This window comes from Tarenaya hassleriana, unplaced genomic scaffold (assembly GCF_000463585.1).
Source record: "Tarenaya hassleriana unplaced genomic scaffold, ASM46358v1 Cleome1, whole genome shotgun sequence".
In the NCBI taxonomy this organism is placed as follows: Eukaryota; Viridiplantae; Streptophyta; class Magnoliopsida; order Brassicales; family Cleomaceae; genus Tarenaya; species Tarenaya hassleriana.
Window position 1 is genome coordinate 6,907,546 of NW_010960187.1, and position 19,361 is coordinate 6,926,906.

Below are 19,361 nucleotides of genomic sequence, written 5' to 3' on the forward strand. Positions count from 1 at the left end.
GGTTGCTTCATATACACCTCCTCTTCAAGATCACCGTTTAGGAATGTCGTCTTGACATCCATTTGGTGAATTTCCAGATTGTTTATCGCTGCAAGAGCGATCAACAATCTAATTGTAGCTATTCTAGCTACCGGTGCATACGTATCAAAGAAATCGATACATTGTTTTTGTCTAAAGCCTTGAGCTACTAGACGAGCCTTGAACTTATCAATAGTTCCATCGACTCTCATCTTCTTTTTGAAGATCCATTTGCAACCAATAGGTTTACAACCCGGAGGAGGATCTACTAAGACCCATGTGTTGTTACTCATGATGGAATCCATCTCATCATTTATCGCTTCTTTCCAGAAAGCGACATCTCGTGATTTCATCGCTTCATCGAACGTTCTAGGATCTTCCTCGATATTATATACGTAAGCAAGTTGAGTCACTATCGACTCGTTTGTACCTTCCACTAAGTACATCTGAAAGTCCGGACCAAAGGACTTCTCTTTCCTTATACGTTTACCTCTACGAGGTTCACCTTGTCCGTTATCTTGATCGATTGCTCGACTACTCGAACTAGGTACAGAAATAAGTGGTTTATCCACCGAAGAAAATCGACTTTCGTTGAACAATGCATCTCTCGACTCAATAACCGTGTGAATGGTAATGTAGTCGTTTGGTTCTATGACATAGAACCTATAAGCTTTGCTATGTAAAGCATAACCTATGAAGATACATTCAATTCCTCTATCTCCCAAAGTTTTTCTCTTTGGTTCGGGAACTTTTACAATTGCCCGACTGTTGGGTTTTTGGGCTACAGATTCCTAGCATGCGATCACATCGATCTAGGGTTTGGTTTACTAGGTTTAATGCAGCGTAAGACAAATCTAAACCTAGTCAAACGTCACACGCAACCAAAATCATCCGTAAAACCCCGTTTAATCGTGTATATCACCATAGGAATCGAATACTTACCTCTTTCCTGAAGATCTGAAAGTAGCAATCGATCCAGGGCCTGTTTTAATCACCAAGAGCTGAAAGTACAGCTCCTCTACACGTATCCACACCGACGGGAAGGATTCCAAACGCTTTTGGAACTGATCTGCTAGGATCTGTGAAGTGAATAGGGTTTCCAAGACTTGGGATCGAATCCCGGGAACTAGAACCTCAAAAGAAACGATTTTCTTTTGAGTTTTTGCTGTCTTAGGGTTCTGTAAGTCAATCATCTACTTAGGACGGCGTCCAACACCTCCTTATAAGATAGAAACCCTAATCCTTGTGAAAAGAGACTTTTTCCGAGTATTGACTCGGTCCGAGTCAAAACTCTGACTCGGTCGAGTCAGAACGAATCAGCCCAAGCCCATCGTCAACTCTTGACTCGCAAATCTGTCGCAAATCCGCAATTTTAAAATTTCTGTCGCAAATAATGTTTGGTTCTGCGACGACAACGTTTCCGTCGTATTCCGTCGCAAATTTGCGACAGATTTTGCGACTAATTGCGACAGAATAAAAATTTTCGCATTCCGTCGCAAATTCGTCGAATTCTGTCGTAATTTCTTTGCGACGGAAAAGTTCCGTCGCAAATTCCGTCGCTATATTAAGATTTTCTTGTAGTGTAACAGCTCTAGTTCTGATCCTTTATCTCACGATATCATATGTTGAACAAGGGCATGGTTTGAGTCACCCTTCAAGTTCAACCGCTTTCTCGTCTTGGCAAATCGACTAGTAAAATATATGCAACTTCATCTATAGCGTGGCCACGCATTTTCATAGTCCGATTTCCATGAGAGGGCCCAGCGATATCTCTCCTATTGAGGAGGTGATAAGTCCCATATTGCATGTCTATTATCTCCATATGATTCGTGAACGTATCTGATCAACGCCGTTATGATCATCCGGTTAAAGACGACGTTTGACGCAGTCAAGACACGCCACTCCTCATATCAGATACTCTAGACATCTCAGGTCTGAGGATCCAAGAACAAACCGCTTTATGAGATTCAAGTCATGACTCTGTCCATGTGACAATCTCATGCGGGTCAACCAGTCACTTGTTCACAACGAGTACCCATGATTGTGACATGCATTCAATGCATCGATCACACCTCATGCTAGTCTTAATTCATCATTGTTCCCACAATGATAACTGACCAGGGAGTTTAGAATCATTCTATAATGATTCAAGGATGCCGAAATATAACAAACATGCCAATCATATAACGGGAATGTAATGCATTCATAAACCAATGAATCAATACAAAGTCAAAATGTCATATCACGGATCATCCTAGAGCATTACAACCAACACCGACAACCCCAAATCCGAAAATAATTCAGATTTGGTTTTCTCTTGTACCATAGTTCATATGGGGTAACCTTGTTCCGTTTTGATGGAACTCGGTTTAAAATGTAACAAGCCGTTAACATGGATTCACCCCAAAATCTCTCGCTTAACCCCGAATATGAAAGCATGGAATTAATCATTTCTTTCAAGACCCTATTTTTCCTTTCCGCTACACCGTTTTGTTGCGGTGTGTATGGTGCGGTGGTCTCATGAATCACTCCTACAGATTCAAAATATGTTGGATCATAGTATTCCCCTCCCCTATCAGTCCTAAGCTTTTTGAGTTTAACCCCGAGTTGTAACTCAACTTCGGATTTGTATGCCCTAAACCTATCTAGAGCTTCATCTTTAGCATGCAACAAAAATACACAGCAATAACGTGTGGAGTCTTCAATAAAAGTCACTACGTATTTTTTGTTACCTAGAGACGGAGTTCCATGCAAGTCAACATAAGTCACTATGAACTAACTCTAACAGTTCCAAACTCCGTTCTACGCTAGCAAACGAATTACGAGTTATTTTCGTTTTCATGCAAGTTATACACTTATCTTCGTTCATGACACATAGTGGAATTAAGTCCATCTTTGACATAAGATTTATCCGTTTATAAAGAACATATCCTAATCTAGCATACCATAATGTAGAAACATTTGAATCAACAACATACAAAGAAGAAGTGCAAACTTTATTGATACTTAGTCTAAACATATCATTACATAGATAACCCTGCCCCACAAACACTCCTCCTTTAGAGAGGATAAACTTATCAGCCTCAAAGACCATCTTGTAGCCAAATCGATTAAGTACACAACCCGACACTAGATTTCTCCTTACACCCGGAGCAAAAAGAACTTCCCTAAGGGTTAATGTCTTTCCGGATGTAAGCAACAACTCTACTTGCCCCTTTCCTTGGACCTTGACCGTCGAGTTGTTTCCCATGTAAAGAACGCTTCCGTCTTCTATGACTTCTAGAGTCTTGAAGAGCTCACGTTCTTTACAAATATGTCGAGTTGCTCCCGAATCGATCCACCACGATTGATCACCCTCCTGAACATGATTTAACTCGTAAATCATACCAACAAAATTCATATCCGAGTTTGTCAAGTAACAATTATTGTTACCTTGAGTGGATTGGTCAAGGGCTTTGTTTCCTTGACCATGAACACTCTTCTTCTCGTGTTTATTCTTCCACGAGTAGCAATCCCATTTGAAGTGCCCTAGTTTATTGCAAAACCAACAAGTCGCACTCGACTTTGACTTCTTCTTAGGATTGCCCTTGGAGGGTTTCTTTCCTTGTCTTTTGGCTCCACGTTTCTCATCCTCTACAACATTGACTGTAGTAAGAGGAGAAACGCCTTTCCCATCTTGCATCCGGAGATCCTCCTCGATGCGAAGATGTGTTCCCAATTGTTCAAGAGACATATCCTCTTTTTTGTGTTTCAGGGAACGCTTGACATCCTTCCAACTCGGTGGAAGTTTATCAACAATGGATGAAACTTTGATTGTTTCATCCATCTGCAGTTTGTGTTGTGTGAATTGACTTAAGATCCTTTGTAATTCATGGAATTGCTCCATGACCGATCTTGAGTCCACCATCTTGTAAAAGTTAAAACTACTTACAAGAAATCTCTTGCTAGAGGCATCGTCAGAGACGTACTTAGCCTCCAGCGAATCCCACAAGGCTTTGCCGTATCCATGTATTGATAAACATCAAAAAGTTCATCGGACATACCGTTAATGATGTGGCCGCAACACACGTAGTTATCGTTGTCCCATTTGTTCTGTGCGCGAGCCGCTGCCAATGTCTCCTCTTCGGTTTCTTCCGGCCTAGGAGTGCTTATCACGTAGACGACGTTCAACGTCGTTAGGAGGAAATGCATCTTCTTCTGCCACCTTCGGAATCTCATGCCCTCGAACTTATCGAGTTTATGAAAGTCTATGGTAAGATCTCTCACAGAAGTAGTCATCCTCGAGTGGATAACGTTTTTAGATTGTTAGGAATCTGGGATATAAAAAGAAGAACAATAACAGAAAAGTAAATAGGAACCGGATAACTCTTCAAGGCGTGATACACTTTCCTTAAAACGTTATTCCGTCCTATACGAGCAAAGGACTTTCCGGAATACGTCTTTGAGATACAATGAAGAGAGAAGTGATCTTAGTTTGCTCTACTAAGAACACAAACACAAGAAATTGCAAGAAGAAGATGAACAAAAGGCTTTTGTGGGTGTTTTGCAAAAACAACCACAAAAGTGCTCTCAAATCTCTCAAAAAACGATTTAGATCAGTTTTTTTTCGTGTTAGGATGTCCAGGGGTGTTAATAAACACTCCAAATGTCGAAAGGTGTGAAGAAATCGGAAGTTTTTCCCGAACGATCGCGATTTTTCGCTCAATCCGAACTGCTCAGAAAAAACGGGCTGCCCGCCCGTTTTGTCGAGCTACCCGCCCGTTTATGTCTGAATTGCTCAGAAAAAACGGGCTGCCCTCCCGGTTTTTCCGAGCTACCGCCCATTTATTTATGAGCTTTATTCCTCAGAAAAAACAGGCTGCCAGCTCATATTTTCGAGCTGCCCTCCCATTTTTTCTGAGATCACCTTTACGTTCAAAACCGAACGTAAACTCTTTCGACGTATCCTTAACACTTAGCCAATTCATACCACGTCTTTTACAAGCATTTATCTCCTCCACCATACTTGTAATACACGTGAAACATAAATCCTTTTGAGATATTCTAAATTTCCATTCATTTACTCTAAAAATACCAACATGTTCAACACTTGGGAAGTCCATCCAAAAGGGAAGTCCATCCAAAAGAAACACTTGGGAAGTCTAAACCAAGACACCAACAATAACCATGGCGTGTCTAACTATCGAAAAAACCAGATCATATGCAATTATTTAATTCAAGTTATATAAGAAAGTATTTTTAAAATTTTATTAAATAAAAAACAAGTGTGAGTGTGTCTCTATACATATGTGATAGTTTATTTTTAATAAAACTTATAATAAATAATTAAATTAAATGAATTTTATAACGAACGTAAATTCTATTATTATATATTCTTTTCGGTAATTATATAAAATTTTATTTTAAAATGATTTGTTTTTTTTTTGGCTGAGTATTTTTTATGGTTGAAAATTTATCGGTATAGAATAAAATTGGCATGTTATTCACCGGATCGAAATGGATAATTAAATAATGGTGATAAAAGAAACCAAGCATGATTGGATAATGGTTGGGAAGCATTAGAGTTAGTGGAATGATAAATTCCACCAACTTTATTATAACAAATATAAACATAACATTTCATTATGGAAAAAATTGTATATTTGGGTGTTGAGATCGCATTGTCAACCAAACCACCTAACTTTACTTTCATGGTTCCTACCTCACGAAACACGTTTCTTTAATATATTTTGAATAAATAAATATTTTTTTTCCCAAAATTAACATGATGTGAGAAAATTCGTGTTGTCTACCATTTGGAAATCTCATCTTTGTTTGTTCATGAAAACATAGGATAATCAATCAGAAAATATAGATAAATTATATTTTTTTTAATTTTTTTAATTTTGCTAATTTTTCTACGAACAAATTTATTTTTTACGTACAAGTAAAATATATAAACTTTCATATCATATAGTTTTTTTGTATTCAGTTTTTAATACGATCCGAGTATTCAAATTTTTAGATTTGATGAGTGAATTTTATGGGTGCATTAATTTAAACGTGCTTAAGCTAATTTTATGATAAGCTTTATTTATTGTTTTATTTGCGGATTTATTTATTGTGTTATTAAACATATAATTTTGTGCCAATTAATATCTGCATGTCTATGAAATCTGATTTTTTTTTGTATTATGTAAAAAATCTAAGTAAAACATATATTTGTCCCCCATGTATGCAAAACTTGCATCCATAATTAATATTCTTCCGTATACACATTTGACATTACTATTCGGATTTTGCCAATTTTGTATTTATTTAAAACAAATTAATATTCGGTCAAAAAAACATTGAATTTATTAGTCGAATAATAAATATACAGTTTAATGCAGATACATTGAGAAATAAATATACTTGACTATTTTTATTCTTTATTATGTATATCAAAACAAAATTTTAATTTGTATATTATAAATATATTAAAAAGTCGGACTTTGAAACAATATGTTATTGTAAAGGATGAAACTATCATTATAATTATAATACATTAAATTCTGTAGGTTCTATTGACAAATTGTTGTTTGAAAGAATTGGATTAATTATTTTAGAAGTTTTTTCAATATATTGGAATTTGTATTCACTATAGTATTTCAGAATTTATGCCAAAAATATAAAATCTTTAGATATTTACCAATAATTTTGGAGAATAGTAATAGATGCTGAATTTGGACTTCGGAAACTGTGATTTTTAAATATAAAAATTATATGCAATGGCGTTAAAAATAATTTTAATTTTAATATATGGTGCAACATCTAACAATTGGGTACGGTTGATTGGTCTAAAGAGAAGGCAAAAATACAAAAGGGACGGGAAACCGATAAATCGAGTTTCCCAAGCGGAAAGTGCCGACTGCCAAATCAGACAAAAGACGAATCAGTACGTCGCCGTTTTGTCCACGTAGACTTCATCTCTCTTCCCTTAACCGGCGATAACAGGTAAACTCTCTCTTACCAGACCCGTTTCATCTCCGTTTGGGTCTTCGGTCTGTCAGAGTAAAGACCTTGTTGGTTGTGTCACTATAAATAGCAGCTTCCTCATCTGTGCTCCTCTTTTTCTCCTCTTCCTCTCCTTCACAATCCCCTCTCGCTTCCCATTCTCCGGCGAGTTCGCCGGAGATCGTCTTCGCCGCCGGCGTGGAATCTCGCCGTCTCCTGAGGTTCTGTTCGGCTTCTCTGTTCGATTTTTTTTTTAAACGTTTAGTTTTACTTTGGTTGAAGAATCTATCCTCTCGTGTTCGATTCGTTCCGGAGATTTAGATCTGTTTTTGTTTCGCCTATGTATAGCATGTCTTGTCCGAAGTTGACTATTCTCCGACAGTTCGTCGCGGATCTTGATCTCTCGGTCTCATATACATTTCGAATACCGCAATTCGATCCTAGGGGAAGTAATTTTCCGGGAAAGTTTATGGATGCAATGTGGTATTTTCGCAGGAGAATATATATATTTTTTAGTTTCCGTTAGAATTTTCTGACGGATTCGCACTACTTTTGGATTATTATTTGGACATTTTCCGGGAAAGTTTTTTATCGCACATAACCAGTCTTGCTGCAAATTTCGTGCGTGTTTTTGGATCGGCGGTTTCATGAGATAAAAAGAGAGAACCAAAAAAGGAAAGTTTATGTATCAGATAAGATCATTAGAAGCCTCCAAATCAAATGTTGCTATAAATAAACACCATTTATCTCCTGCAATAATCTCACGGATCTTCCTCTAATTCAGTAGTTTCGATTCTTCCAAATGTTTGTTCTGTCAGTACCTAGATCTTGTTCTGTCCGAACCAAAGAGCTTGATCCACTAAAACCGAGATGGATGGTCCTAAAGAATCAGCCGGTCTCAGAACCGTTGGATCGCATTGCTCGCTCTCCGAGATGGATGATTTCGACCTCTCTCGGGCCTTGGACAAGCCGAGGCTCAAAATCGAGCGGAAGAGATCGTTTGACGAGAGGTCAATGAGCGAGCTCTCGGCTAGTTACAGACATGACAGTATCCACGACAGTACCTATTCCCCAGGAGGGCGATCGGGAATTGACACGCCTCTCTCGTCGGCTAGGAACTCCTTCGAGCCACATCCAATGGTCGCCGAGGCTTTGGACGCTCTTCGTCGGTCCATAGTGCATTTCCGCGGCCAACCTGTCGGAACCATTGCAGCCTACGACCATGCCTCCGAAGAGGTCTTGAACTACGATCAGGTACATGTTTCTCTGTTCCCAAGAACGGTCTCACTTCCTACATCGAGCATTGTATGATGATGTTTCTCGGTTGCTTGTGTTTCAGGTGTTTGTACGGGATTTTGTACCGAGCGCACTCGCGTTCTTGATGAACGGAGAACCCGACATTGTGAAAAACTTCTTGCTGAAGACACTTCAGCTTCAGGGCTGGGAGAAGAGGGTCGACCGGTTCAAGCTCGGTGAAGGAGTTATGCCCGCGAGTTTCAAGGTACTTCACGATCCTGTCCGGAAGACAGACACGATAGTAGCCGATTTTGGAGAGAGCGCCATCGGAAGTGATTCTGGTTTCTGGTGGATCATCCTTCTCCGGGCATACACAAAGTCCACCGGAGATTTGTCTCTCGCTGAGACACCGGCTTGTCAGAAAGGAATGAGGCTTATACTATCTCTCTGCCTGTCTGAAGGTTTCGATACATTCCCTACATTGCTTTGCGCCGACGGCTGCAGTATGATCGATCGGAGGATGGTAAGAGATTCCGTTCGTTTGCGTTCTTGGAATATTGGTTGTGAATCCACCGACCCAATTCATTTGATGAAATGATTGATGTTTTAGGGAGTGTACGGTTATCCGATCGAGATCCAAGCACTGTTTTTCATGGCGTTACGGTGCGCGTTAGCGATGCTAAAGCACGACGAAGAAGGCAGAGAGTTCATAGAGAGAATTGTGAAGCGTCTCCACGCATTGAGCTACCACATGAGGAGTTACTTTTGGCTCGATTTTCAACAACTCAACGACATTTACAGGTACCGTTAAAGCTTCGGCCGGAATCGAATTCTATCAGATGACAGTATGTTTTGAGTTCTTGTGGTATATAAATGTAAGGTTGGGCTCGGCTTAGTTCACTACCGAATGCACGCATTCCGTCGGTGAACCGGCTGGTATCGGGTTTTAACTTGCAGCAACCGAATATGAACGCTTGGAAGAGTTTCTGGTGCAGGTACAAGACAGAGGAGTACTCGCACACGGCGGTGAACAAGTTCAACGTGATGCCGGATTCGATCCCGGAGTGGGTGTTCGACTTCATGCCGCTGAGGGGAGGCTACTTTGTTGGAAACGTAAGCCCGGCCCACATGGATTTCAGGTGGTTCTCGCTCGGCAACTGCGTGGCCATCCTCTCGTCCCTGGCCACGCCCGACCAGTCAATGGCCATCATGGACCTCATCGAGGAGCGTTGGGAGGAGCTCGTGGGGGAGATGCCCCTCAAGATCTGTTACCCTTGCATTGAGAGCCACGAGTGGCGCATCGTCACTGGTTGTGACCCCAAGAACACCCGCTGGAGCTACCACAATGGCGGGTCCTGGCCAGGTACTTCTATATATATATATAGGATCAATCTAGCTAGAGCGAAGTTTTTAAGACAGTAAATGATGTGATGACTCTTATAAGTAGGAAACACTAACTAACTAAAGGTCTGGTCGGAATGTCGGTATCTGTGCAGTTCTGTTGTGGATGCTGACAGCAGCGTGCATAAAGACGGGAAGGCCGCAGATAGCGAGAAGGGCGGTGGATCTGATAGAGGCGCGCATACACAGGGATTGCTGGCCGGAGTACTACGACGGGAAGATGGGAAGGTACATAGGGAAGCAGGCGAGGAAAAACCAGACATGGTCCATAGCCGGTTACTTGGTGGCAAAGATGATGCTCGAAGATCCTTCGCATCTCGGCATGATCTCTCTCGAGGAAGACAAGCAGATGAAACCTGTTCTCAAGCGATCTGCCTCCTGGACTTGCTGAATCGAATCACTCTCTCTTAAATGTCATTGATGTTACCTTCTTCTTTTTCTAGTCTTCTTTCCAAGACACTTTCTTGAATGGAAAAAATGCGTCTGCGTCTGCGTCTGCGTCTGCGTCTGCGTCTGCGTCTCTGGTAGTGGCGACGTTTGGATATGGCAACGTATGGTTAGGTATCGTTGCCATGTTGTTGTCTATAAGTTTAGTGGTTTAGAGATCGATGGATTGCGTTGAAAGCGTACCAACATCAAAATCAAAGAATTCACAATGTTGATCATTTCCGCGTTTCAACCGCTAAAATGGTATTCGCCGCCATTAACGGCTTACTCCAAAAGATATGCAATGTTTCGGTGGTCTGTTCAAGTTTTTGGGCATTTTCGACATCGGGCCCAAATGGGCCTTTTGATTTGATCCAAATGGGTATCATTATAATTGAGCCTCTTTTGAATTGGGCCCAATTGGTAAATTTTATATATGATTTTTTTAAAGGAAAAAACAGAGAGAGAGAATTTAGGGTAATTTTTAAAAAAAATGAAAAAGCGGGGGATAATGGAGGGAGAAATCTTAATCAGGAGATGCCATTGCTGAGTTGTCTCCCATCTCTTTGTTTGCAGTTCCGTGCTCTCTTCTCTTTCAAATAAAAAGCCCTATATACAACAGTGGCCAACCTACAAGTAATTTATTTTTATCATAAAATTTCAATTATAATCTTATAATGTCCATAAGTTTATTTAATTGTTTATCTTGAATGTGATTTATATTAATTCAATATATATTTGAATCAATTTTAAACTAATTATATATATTTCATAATTAAAAAATAAATAAAATGAGATTTCATTTATTTCAAATTGAATTAGATTTTACTATATTTTTTTTTTATTAATTCAACCAATCAAATTATAATTATCAATGCTAATATATGTCATTAAATTATTAAATATTCTTTTGTATTGTTACCTCATAACAATTTTTTTTAATATTATCAAATATATTTTTAGAGTTTGATTATTATATTTTGAAAATATCATAAAAAATATATTTTTAAATAAATACACGAAATTTGAGGAAATTGACATATATCTCGACGCTTGTAAAAAACGAAGAGTCACGTCAGATTTAGTCGATTAATTTCAGTAGTTGACTAATACCTCCACAGTCATAAAAAAAATAGCAATTTTCACAAAGTTTGTGTATTTATTTAGAAGTAATAGAATTATGTATTTGTCTATAATAGTTTATAAAGTTCATAATTTTTTTTAATTATGGATTCTTCCAAATATTTTTAAATTTGAAATTTCAAAATATTCTTTTAAAAGGTAGACTTTTCATGTTTAATATATATTTTTTATGAAAAATATTCATTTTTTTTAGAATTTTTGGTTTTTATCATATTATCTTTAAGATTATAATTTGTATCTACATATTTATATGCTAGAATGTGACCCAGTATTAAATAGGAGAAACTCAGTTTTGTTCTTTTAAGGGAAAAAAATACAGCGCAGTGAACCGTGGGGGTTAAATTCAGACAAGCATCACGTTTTACTAACGCAGTTACCGTACGATGCATTTATAACTCTGCCTCCCTCCATATATATATTATCTGTCTCCCTTTTGACTGGTTTACAGTTTTACTCTTTTTACTCCTAGAATTCACACGTGCTCCTGTCTGAACCTTTTTTTTAATAAATAAATTAAAGTAGAAATATAGAGTAGGGGCTATTTTTCTTTTTAAATTTCCTTCGAGTCAGTGTTGGTTCTTTTCATCGCTAACTCACACCAAAAAAAAAAAAAAAAAAAAAAACAAAAAGTGGTCCACGAGACAAGACAGGTGCCATGGGTACATAAATTAGTTTTATTTCCTCCCGTTTAGATATTATATTAATGAGTATCTTCATTTTGTTTGTGATGATGTTTATCCAATTTCTCACATATAACATGATTTGATTGGACAGATGTGTATTGATTTATATGATATTATTCTAAGTTTTTAAATTGAGAAAACAAGTTTAAAATTAAATTGCGAGTTTTGGAAAACAAAGAGTTTAAATCTATAAAATGTGGTTATTATTGCATTAGAATTTAGACACGTGGTCTAATAGATTTGTTTGTTATTTGCGCCCTGGAAGTAATTCACTAAATCTCCCTCCTCATGAATGGATTTATGAGAATTTTTTTTTAAATGGTATAGCAACCTTTGTAATAAAAAAACGTATTGTATAACCTTCTTCTTTATTCACTTGTAATTGTATAATTGCACTCCTTAATCATGGTGTCTGTAGTGCTTATTATATATATCAATGTTATTGCGATATAGAATATTGCATAATAGGATCAAATGAGAGATTGGAGATTTAATTATTGGCCTCATCATTATGCTCCTTATCTTCCTCGAGCCTTTTGATAATTTCGGGGGGAAGCCAAATTAAGAGAACGTTAGAAAGAGACATTTGTGCTATTATCGTTGATTTATTATAATAAAAAAATAATACATAATCATTATACATATATATATATATATATAAGAGTAACTTGTCTTATTTTCCTTTTTTCCTCCCGCAAGAACATTCAACATTTCGCACCAGAAAATTCCATGGAAGTCCAACCTAAAAGAACCACAAAAAAACAAAAATACCAACAAAGAGATCCTCCTATTTCTCTATTTTGATGAAAATGTCCCAAAACTTATGAATTGAGCAATCTACGCCTCTTTTCTCGAATCTATATACTGATATCATGCACAAATGAATTAAGGTAAAAACTTGATTAATATCTAAAGACCATGACATACATAAATCACCTCAAAATCACAAATTTCGAGTGCGGTCTAAATTCAAAATTCAATATCGATATATATATATTGAATCCCATAGTCATGCAGTAGCAGTACACTCTAAGATTTCCTATATATCGACACGTGTTTAAGAAGGTTAATACCACAATACGCAAGAAAATGAAGCAATCCAGATTCAGAATTCGCCAGCTGTGGTTCACAACGAAAGGTTCGGAAGATCGATGGGAAAAAAAGGTTATATACAAAATCTGGTGCTTCTTTCAGGAAGGATGGAAAACCGTGGGGCGAAGAGTAAATATCCCGAAATATAAAAATGGGGGGAAGGGAGTCAAAAGTAGGGCAGAGAGATGAAACCTTCGATGGGCGGTGTGGCAGTAGCAAAACACCCGTGATCATTTGGTGTGGCAATAGCAAATAGTGATATCTAGAAGCATAAACTAGTGGGACACTGCCATACAAAAATAATAACAACAAAGGCACCCTCTCTCTCTCTCTCTCTCTCTCTCTCTCTCTCTCTCTCTCTCTCTCTTCTGTGTTGTCATCCTTTCTTCTTCGTCCTCTTCTCTCTCTTTCTTCAAAGCAGAAGACAACAGTCAACACAATTTCATAGCCCCACAAGAAAGAAAGAGAAAAGCCCCCCCCCCCCCTCCCAGAATTCTCTGCTGATGAATCTGCAATTTCCCAAGTGAAAAAATCGGGATTTCCAGCTGAAAAATGGGGGTTTTCTTGTGGATCACGAGTAATCTTCTGTAAAAACTTGTTTTTTTTAAAAAAAAAATCTGGTTTTTTTGGGCATCCGAGGAAGTCTATTTTTTTTAAAGAAATGGAGTCCCACCAAGACAAAAACAACAACAATCAGAGCAATACAGACCATCATCATCATCATCATGATCATCACCAACACCATCATCTCCAAAGCACTTCGGTCCAACCGGTCCCATTCATGAGCTCCATTTCTGGTCCAATCACCACCGCCGCAGCCGCCGGGAGCAACGCGAACGCAAACACCGCCGTCGTCCCCGCCGCAAAAACCGGCGTGAAGCGGCCGTCGAAGGACAGACATACGAAGGTAGACGGACGCGGTCGGAGAATCCGCATGCCAGCTATCTGCGCTGCTAGGGTTTTCCAGCTAACCAGAGAATTAGGGCACAAATCCGACGGAGAGACGATCGAGTGGCTCCTCCAGCAGGCGGAGCCCGCAATCATCGCCGCCACCGGCACCGGAACCATCCCGGCCACCCTCAACGTCTCCCTACGCAGCAGCGGCACCACCATCTCCGCTCCGCCGTCTAAATCCGCGCCTTTGTCCTTCCACAGCTCCGCCGCCTTGTCGCTCTACGACGGAGACCCATCTCGAAAATTCATCGGGAGAGCCCAAAACGCCGCCGTTTACGGCTTCCACCACAACCACCACCAGCTTTACCAGAACCCCACGGATTCTTCTTCTACTACTTCTTCTTCTTCTTCTCTCACGAAGCATTTCAGGGAAGAAGATCTCTTCAAGGAATCGAACACCGAACCGGGGGGTTCGGGTTCTCCTAAACCGGATCAAGAACCGGGATCGGCTCGGTCGGCAACGCAGAGCATGATTCCGCCGGCACCGATGTGGGCGGTAGCGGCGCCGGCAACGACGAACGGGGGGAGCGCGTTTTGGATGCTTCCGGTGGGCGGTGGCGGAGGAGGGGCCGGCATGGCAGAGCCTCCGCCGTCGATGTGGGCGTTTAACCCGGGTCATTACTCGGGCGGTGGGCGGGTTGGGTCGGTCTCGCTCGGGTCGATGATGGTGCAACAGGCGGTGGGTGGTGGTCATCAGCAGATAGGGTTGGGAGTGGTGGAGAGTAATATGGGGGTTTTGACAGGCGGAGGAGGAGTCGCCGGAGGTTACGGCGGAGGAGGGAGGGTGGGTTTGGGGATGAGTTTGGAGCAGCAAGCTCCTCCGCCGCATCACCAGCTTCAAGGTGAGAACCAGAGGCAGGCGAGGGACAGTGGAGACGAAAACCCTACTGGGTCTCAGTGACAGTGAAGTGACGTCATAATTAATAATAATTCTCTTTTTTTTTTTAGTGATTTTGTTGTTTTTTTAAGTGTGATTTTGTGGATTTTTTTTTTGTCGTTGCTGAGAATTTCAATGTAAATATTGCATTTTTAGGCGTCGGGATTGCCGATTGTTTTCCAAGATTAACGTGGATTTTCTTGCTTAATTACCCTTATTAACCCACCGTAAAAAGATACGTTTTGTAGCTTTTATCCTAATCTCTCTCCTCCAGGAGACGAAAACCCTACTGGGTCTCAGTGACAGTGAAGTGACGTCATAATTAATAATAATTCTCTTTTTTTTTTTAGTGATTTTGTTGTTTTTTTAAGTGTGATTTTGTGGATTTTTTTTTTGTCGTTGCTGAGAATTTCAATGTAAATATTGCATTTTTAGGCGTCGGGATTGCCGATTGTTTTCCAAGATTAACGTGGATTTTCTTGCTTAATTACCCTTATTAACCCACCGTAAAAAGATACGTTTTGTAGCTTTTATCCTAATCTCTCTCCTCCATCTCTACCTTAATTAACGTTAGCCGAAATATATATATAAGAAAAAAGAAATGGACCGTCTTTGCATGAGAATCACAACCAAAAGCTAATAAGTAGATCATATTATAATATAAAAACATATTTTCCGCTTAATTATTTTTCGTGTTGGATCATTTTCTCTTGGTTGGTTTGAAGTTTTTTTAATACATTTATTATACAGAAAACGATAGAATTAATTACAGCACGTCAAATGAATGGAACATGAATATGAATAGCATCGACCAAGGGGGGATACATCCCTTTTCCGGTGCATGAGCACCACATGTTTGGGTACAAATGGATTTCATCATATTTTCAATTATTATTATCAGCACAATATTAAAAAATTCGTTTACCACAAGGGTATTTTAGTAATTTAGGAAGGTGGGTTGTCCACTTTCAGACCAACAGGGACACGTCAAGGAGATCTGTCCGACAAATCATTCCAGTGTTCACACTGTGTACTTCGAATCTCGTGAAGCTTTGGTTTTGTGTTACTTTAGATTTTGTAACCCCTGCTTGTGTTTTTATATACATTAAAATAAAAAATAAAAAAAATGATACAAATCTAAAATATATACAGAAAAATACCACAAAACGCAATTTATACATATACACCATTTTCACCGTTTTTATCTATAGATGAATATAATAACGATACTGGGATTACAATTTAAATAATACGGGAGATACCGTAAACACGACATTTACATGATATCATTATTTCGTCGTAGCTGTATGGACGGATCTAAATTAATAACATTTCACGATTTTAAATAGATTTGAAGACAAATGCCATAACGCAACATTTTTTCCCTGGTACAGTTTTTTCTTTCGTTATACAGTCGTTTGCCCTTGTAACTTTTAAGATTTAAGATATTTAAAAAAAAAATAACAAATTTAGGGTTTGGGAGTAAATGAGAACTGTGGCATGAAATTTCACAAACGCTGCACTGAGGCTATGTCATAGGCTCTAAAGTCAAGATGGACCGACCTGCACAGTAAATCGAAATAAACCCTAATGAAAAATATATGAAAATGAAAAGAAAAATCCATCGCCAAAAGGTGCAGGAGCTATTATGTGAAGCCTAAGCTAAGACTACACTGTAGTGCTGGAGGTAGACTCCAACTACACACAGTAACAAATAATCATTACGGCAATAATATCTGATATAATTGATTATAGAACCCTTGTCCTCTATTATTGAGCATGGAAATTTTGTCAATTAATCATATATATTCTATTTCGTTTTTTTTTTGGGTACGAGAAAGCAAAAATCTTTATTTTATTACATTTAGTGCTATGTACCTACCACTAACCTCCTTATGTTAGTGTTCTTATCGTATGTACATAAGTTATTTTCCCCAACGAGGAAAATAAATAAATGTTTTCACTGTTTACAGTTTTACTGTGTAAAAAGGCGAAGTGAAACTAGCACAATTGTCACAAACAGATCAGTGAATCAATGTGTGTATATTATTGGATTCTAGAGAAGGAAAGAGAGATTTGAGAATATTTTATGTGTTATTTCCAAATGATCAACAATTACAAATATTTATACAATGGGAAATAACCTAAATCGAACGCTAAACCAAATATTAATCCAATATTCTCTAATATACACACACACACACATATATATATGTATCGCTATCTAACACTGATGCATTCAATATTTTTCTTTACGATGCAACCAAACGTTATGCAATTTTATAGTGTGAATATTTGGCTGAGTACCTCGACGAAGGGATCTTTTAACTTTTCCCTTTTGTAATTATATTAATGGATCGATATTTTGGTATGGATAATACGAAAAACAGGGCGAATAAAATACAGATCTAGATCCATAAAAAAAACGGGTTAGATAAGACATTTCTAAAGTCAAATTAATAATCCCGACCAAATGTAAAACAATCAAAATAATTGAATAAAAAACAAAAACAAAACACGAATAATTATAGTTATTAGAAAAACAAAACTCGAAATATCCATTCCAAATTACAACATAGAGTTTTAGAAATACGGTGACTGGCACATATTAGAATTTACGTCGGGCAAAAACAAGAGATCAATCAAATTGCATCTAAGAGACAAAAGGGTAACAAAAGCTAAAGATGCAACATATGAAATATCACCAAAGTCTAGTTTCTATGTATCATCTAAGGAAATTTTATGATAGCGGCTTTCTAAACCCAGAATGATTAAACTTGCCCTTTTTCTTTTACCCTAATCATCTCTCTCTCTCTCTCTCTCTATATATATATATATATATAGTATATAATATTTGCTGAAGAGATAGTTACAATGCCGATTATTATAATCTCTAATGAAACGGCAGATAACAAAATAAAGAAAAAGTGGGGCAGTGCCTTTTCTTTTTATTGGGAATTTTGCTGAAGATTCCTACTCTTTCCGACATCAGCAAATGGCAGAGAGAGTCAATAGCAAAGAAAAAAAATGAGGGTTTTGAGTTTGAACTCATACCGATAATGTTCTTGGCAATGCTACCAAGTGAGCAAAGAAAGACCTGTCTTGTTGTGGGCAAGCGAGATATGATCAGCTCGAGGCTGTCTTCTTCTGCTGGAAAACGACGGCGTAAATGGGAACACCCACGCCGATGCTAAAAGCCGTGAAAACACCAAGAGACATCTTGAGAGCTTGATGCTTCATCCTGTCCAAGTTGTACATGTGCTTTGCGTGGAGGTAGTACGGTTCATCGTGGTGATGGCCACCGCCCATCCTCTTCACTCTGGTAGAATGGAAGCCTCTTTTCATCACTGTTCGATCAAAGGAAAATGTTACGGGATTTAGGGTTTGGTTGATTAAAAAGATGGGTCATTTGTTTCGCCTGATGTTTAACAAGATCAGGGTTTGATCACACACTTCAGCTGAGGTTGCAGGTGTTGGGGTATGATCAGGGTTTTTTGAGATATCTGTTTTAAGAATGCACAAAAAATGAGCTTTAAAGAGGAGCCTTTGGATATATCTGATTGCAATCAATATTTGATCAACATGAAAATGGACCATCATAAATGGATCAACCATAGACTGTTTTAGCCAAAGTTCCAAATTGCTGGACAAACTAGACACTACCAACATTATTGTTAATTTGTTATACTTGCAATGTGAGGATATGTAAGACAAAAATGTCTTAGGAGGACCACCAAGCAAGAAACATAAGCATCTTCAGGCCGAGAAATCACAAGAGAAAGAACCCAATTCTTTAGCTCCATAATCACGCCGCGAAGCTATTGGTAGGAGAAACTCTTAAAGCAAGTGTTTTGTTGTAGAATCAGAAAATTAAAGGACATTTGACAGAAATTTAAACGGAAATCAAGGATATCGTTCATACAAAAACATCAGAAATGAAGCGGCATGAGAACTAATTCACAGAGTTCATAATTATAGATGTTGTCACGCATCGTTCTTGGCCTAATTATTAGATATGCTCTCATAATTTTTTCACTCACATAGCATTTCGACACTTTACCACCGATTCACTACTATGCTTAGCTAACCAGAACAATAGACAAACTCATAAAAATCTCCAGAATCGTGAGCCTCATAAAACTCTTAACAGATTGCCTAAGTAGTGATAAACAGTTCACAAAGCTTCAGATAGGGAAGATAGAGAATCCGTGAAGACGAAATTCGTCTTGATCCAAAATACACGCCTTCGACTAGATCTGAACGAAAACAAATTACCAGCAATTCACTTCGCAACTACGCCTATATCCTTAAACTCTAATAATTTTCCATCATTTTCTCGGAAACCAAACAGAAAAAGGGGGAAATCAAAAGAATTCTTCAGGAGGAGACGAGCTAACCTGATCTCAAGCTAGCCGATTCAGATGAAACGAACAGCTTCGTGGCGGATCTTATACCATTGTTCAAAGCCATCGTCTCCGTCGTCTCTACGCAGGGATTCAAAACGAAGAAGAATTCTCTTCCCGGAGGCGGCCGCACAACTTTTTTTTCCTTGCGTG

The 19,361-nt window shown here is 38.6% G+C and overlaps 3 protein-coding genes across 4 annotated transcripts; 2 read left to right on the plus strand and 1 right to left on the minus strand.

Annotated features, from left to right (window-relative positions):
- Positions 1-7,087: 7,087 nt before the first annotated feature.
- Positions 7,088-10,126, plus strand: LOC104816359 (alkaline/neutral invertase CINV2). 2 transcript variants are annotated; one of them, XM_010545145.2, is made up of 6 exons: positions 7,088-7,214; positions 7,812-8,247; positions 8,333-8,752; positions 8,840-9,030; positions 9,225-9,592; positions 9,726-10,126. In XM_010545145.2, exons 2-6 carry the CDS (start codon positions 7,864-7,866, stop codon positions 10,019-10,021), a joined length of 1,659 nt encoding a protein of 552 aa, XP_010543447.1. In that variant the 5' UTR covers positions 7,088-7,214; positions 7,812-7,863; the 3' UTR covers positions 10,022-10,126. The 2 variants fall into 2 exon arrangements, with proteins under 2 accessions (XP_010543447.1, XP_010543456.1); XM_010545154.2 differs by having other exon boundaries at positions 7,819-8,247.
- A 3,161-nt stretch (positions 10,127-13,287) lies between these two features.
- Positions 13,288-15,292, plus strand: LOC104816371 (transcription factor TCP23). The gene is made up of 2 exons (XM_010545165.2): positions 13,288-14,819; positions 15,099-15,292. Exons 1-2 carry the CDS (start codon positions 13,636-13,638, stop codon positions 15,106-15,108), a joined length of 1,194 nt encoding a protein of 397 aa, XP_010543467.1. The 5' UTR covers positions 13,288-13,635; the 3' UTR covers positions 15,109-15,292.
- Positions 15,293-17,671: 2,379 nt separating this feature from the next.
- On the minus strand, positions 17,672-19,355 carry LOC104816385. The gene is made up of 2 exons (XM_010545186.1): positions 19,203-19,355; positions 17,672-18,152 (listed from the first exon to the last, which is right to left on the minus strand). The coding sequence occupies exons 1-2, from the start codon at positions 19,273-19,275 to the stop codon at positions 17,932-17,934; spliced, it is 294 nt and encodes a 97-aa protein (XP_010543488.1). The 5' UTR covers positions 19,276-19,355; the 3' UTR covers positions 17,672-17,931.
- Between the last annotated feature and the right edge of the window lie 6 nt (positions 19,356-19,361).

Bases quoted from the DNA above. Each gene is read 5' to 3' on its own strand.
- LOC104816385 (XM_010545186.1), bottom strand. From the start codon at position 19,275: ATGGCTTTGAACAATGGTATAAGATCCGCCACGAAGCTGTTCGTTTCA. The intron at 18,153-19,202 runs GTTAGCTCGTCT...TTGATCGAACAG, and splicing joins ATCGGCTAGCTTGAGATCAG to TGATGAAAAGAGGCTTCCAT.
- LOC104816371 (XM_010545165.2), top strand. From the start codon at position 13,636: ATGGAGTCCCACCAAGACAAAAACAACAACAATCAGAGCAATACAGAC.
- LOC104816359 (XM_010545145.2), top strand. From the start codon at position 7,864: ATGGATGGTCCTAAAGAATCAGCCGGTCTCAGAACCGTTGGATCGCAT. The intron at 8,248-8,332 runs GTACATGTTTCT...CTTGTGTTTCAG, and splicing joins AGGTCTTGAACTACGATCAG to GTGTTTGTACGGGATTTTGT. The intron at 8,753-8,839 runs GTAAGAGATTCC...TTGATGTTTTAG, and splicing joins GTATGATCGATCGGAGGATG to GGAGTGTACGGTTATCCGAT.